The sequence below is a fragment of the Oxyura jamaicensis genome, assembly GCF_011077185.1.
Source record: "Oxyura jamaicensis isolate SHBP4307 breed ruddy duck chromosome 10 unlocalized genomic scaffold, BPBGC_Ojam_1.0 oxy10_random_OJ63037, whole genome shotgun sequence".
Classification (NCBI taxonomy): domain Eukaryota; kingdom Metazoa; phylum Chordata; class Aves; order Anseriformes; family Anatidae; genus Oxyura; species Oxyura jamaicensis.
The window spans coordinates 1-3,281 of NW_023304207.1; the positions used below are offsets into that span (position 1 = coordinate 1).

The window sequence follows — 3,281 nt, forward strand, 5'->3', positions numbered from 1 at the left end:
GGCGGAGGCGGGGGCGGGCCCGGGCCCGGCGGGGGCGGCGTTCAGCACCGCGAACAGCGGCCGGGTGAACGGGCTGAGCCACCCGGCCGGCGCCATCGCCATGAAGGACCACGACGCCATCAAGCTCTTCGTGGGGCAGATCCCGCGCAACCTGGAGGAGAGCGACCTCAAGCCGCTCTTCGAGGAGTTCGGGCGCATCTACGAGCTCACCGTGCTCAAGGACCGCTTCACCGGCATGCACAAAGGTACGGGCGGCCCGCGGCGGGGCGCCGGCAGCCGTGGGCTCCTCAGGGGTGGGGGCAGCCCTGAGGTAGGGCTCCGTGAGGTGGACGCGCCCCTCAGGTGGCACCTCATGGGGTGGGACATCATGAGGCGGGGGCACCCCCGAGGTGGGGCTCCGTGAGGTGGGGCGTCATGAGGTGAAGTTATCCCTGAGCTGGAGGCACCCCTGAGGTGGGTACTGTGAGGCGGAGGCAGCCCTGAGGTGGTTACCATGAGGTGGAGGCTTCCCTGAGGTAGGGCTCTGTGAGATGGGACACCCTGAGGTGGAGGCACCCCTGAGGTGGAGGCACCCCTGAGGTGGAGGCACCCCTGAGGTGGGTACCATGAGGTGGAGGCTCCCCTGAGGTAGGGCTTCATGGGATGGGACATCGTGAGGTGAAGTTACCCCCGATCTGAAGGTACCTCTGAGGTGGGGTATCATGAGATGAAGTTACCCCTGAGGTGGAGGCACCCCTGAGGTAAATGCACCATGAGGCGTGTAGGTGCCCCACAGGTGTAGGTACCCCCGAGGTGGAGCACTGTGAGGTACAGGTACCTCTGAGGTTGGGGTACCCTTGTAGAGGGGCACCCCTGAGGTGGAGGCACCCATCTGAAGCAGAGAAACCCCTGGGACGGGGACAACTGCCCAAGCAGGAGGCACCCACCTAGATCTGGGGTGTTCCCAGCTGCCTTGGGAGCACCCACCAGCTGTTTTGGGCACTGCCTGGGCTGGGGACACCCACCTGGGTCCACCACACCAGAGTGGGACTGTGGAGCTCTTGGATGGGACCTCATGCTCCTCCGCAAGCTGTCACCACGCTCCTGGGCTGTGGGCAGTGCCCGCCTCACCGGGAGATTTTTGGAAGCCGAAACTTGACGCTAGCGGATGCCGGTGTATCGGTACCCTTCGGCCTGGGACGACTCTTGGACTCCTTCATTCTCAGCACCAAGGCCACCAAAATGCCTCCGAAGCTGAATTTGTGCCCTAAGTCGAGGAGATTGCACAGTGCTGGCCCCAACGGCACTTTGTCCAGCACAGGTTTTGACCGCCATGGCCCAGGAACACAATGTTATTGTGGATGCTCCTCTAATTCAAACGCTGTCCTTGCTCCTGGCGAACCTCTGAGGGGAAACGTGGCTGCTGCTGCTGCCCTCCGAACTTCTCCTGGGCACCGTCCACATCATTGCCCGCAGAGGGGAAAAAAAAAGGAAAAGAGAGCAGAGAGGAGGAAGCCAGCTTGATTACAAATGGCAAACACTGGAAACGCAGGCAGCTGGGAAGGCAGAGGCACCCGCAGCTTGGGGCTGAAGCGAGCCATTGCATCGACCTCTGTTTTCCACCTAATATTTAACCAAACGGGCTCTGTCTTTGCCCCCACAGGGGCTGATGTGCTCCGGACCCCGGGGTGGCTGAAGGACCCCATCCCTCGGCGCCCCCCGCCTCGCTGCCACGCTCCCTCTCCTCCGAGGCACGCTGATTGTACTTATTAAGAGTTATTAATACTTAATCAGCTGGCGGATTTAATTGTGCCAATATTAAAAATGCATCAATGTCAATTTTATTCATTAAATATTTACTTTGTTGAAGGGAAACTGTTTTGCTGCTGTTTTAATATCACTTTCAGAAGCTTATGGATGTGACCTCGGCAAATACGGGGAGCCCTCGGATAGGGAGCGGCGTGGCGGCGCGGGGACCCGGGATGCTCCCATGGGGACAGAAGAGAGCCGGCCCCGTCCCTGCCGCACGAGCCGTGGGGTGAGCGAGCGCTCGGCAGCGTGAGTCAGCGTGGGAAAACCTCGCCCCGGGCGCATTTCTGATTCCCGAAGCGCCGCGACGTGATGTTGGAGGAGCCGGAGCGCCTTCGCGGCACGATGCCATCCGCAGCGGGGAGGATGCTCCGGGGTGCGCGGCATCGACTCTTGGAAATCTGCTTCCCGGAGGACTTTGGCTGCGGCTTTCCCCAGGGCTCCCCGGTGCTGTGCTTGGGGCCGGAGAGCTGCTGGCCTCACTGTGCACCCTCACCTTCCTCCTGCTGCTCCCTTGTCTCTTTTGCATTAACATCTCCCTCTCTGCTTTGGGGCTGAGCTCAGGGCTGGCGGTTTTGCTCACGCGCACGTGGTCCCAGGATGGGTGTCCGGGTGCCGACACGCCCCAGAGCCACGTTAGCCACCGGGCACTGGAATTTGGGGTGCTCAGGGCGTTGTGATGGGTGCCAGGCCAGACGCTAACTCTGTCTCCCCATCTCTGCAGGCTGTGCCTTTCTCACCTACTGCGCCCGCGACTCGGCCCTGAAGGCTCAGAGCGCCCTGCACGAGCAGAAGACGCTGCCAGGGGTAAGTGACAGCCGGGAATCGGGGCGAGATTTGGGGGCTGGCACCGCGTCGACCTCCCCTGCCCATCCACGGTGCTGTGGGTGCAGTGGGTGCTGTGCTGGGCACATGCAGCGTGCACAGGCATCGCTTTGGCTCAGGGGATGCTCAGCACGGGGGAGCTGTGGCCTCAGCTGTGCCTTGTGTCACCGCATCACCGCTGTGATGAGTTCTGAGCACTCAGCTTAATGCCTGGGGGACGACGCCACAGTGGCCAGGAGACCGGGGATGACACCAACTCCGTTGGTGCTGGGTGCGTGCTCAAACGCAGCCCAATTAAACGCAGGCTCGTCACATTTTAACAAACCCCCCTCCATGGGGGTGGGTTTGTCCCCCCTGGGTGACGCGCCAGGGCACCGGGGCGCAGCGGGGTCCCAGCGCAGGGCGCAGGAGCCGCTCCAGCGGCCGCAAACCGAGGCATTGATTTTCTCCCGCCTGCGTGCCGCTGCGCTTTCTGTGGGCTCCGACCTCCCGAGCTTTAACAAAGTGAAAATAAATATTTAATTATTCTCCTAAATCAAAATCGATAGGGCAGCCGCTTGGCTGGGGAAAGCGCGAGGCCCGTAAATACAAACCCCGACCTCGGGCGCGCGGGGAGCCCTTTTGTTACGGGGCCGGAGGGCGCCGCCGGGGGCGCCGTCGGCCCCCCC

General features: G+C 62.1%; 1 protein-coding gene across 1 annotated transcript; it reads left to right on the plus strand.

Moving 5' to 3' along the window:
* Positions 1-4: 4 nt before the first annotated feature.
* On the plus strand, positions 5-3,239 carry LOC118157744 (CUGBP Elav-like family member 6; the record flags this gene model as incomplete). The annotated part of the gene is made up of 2 exons (XM_035312210.1): positions 5-245; positions 2,513-3,239. Coding segments are annotated over 2 exons (549 nt in total), but the record flags the coding sequence as incomplete, so codon positions are not given.
* Positions 3,240-3,281: the final 42 nt, after the last annotated feature.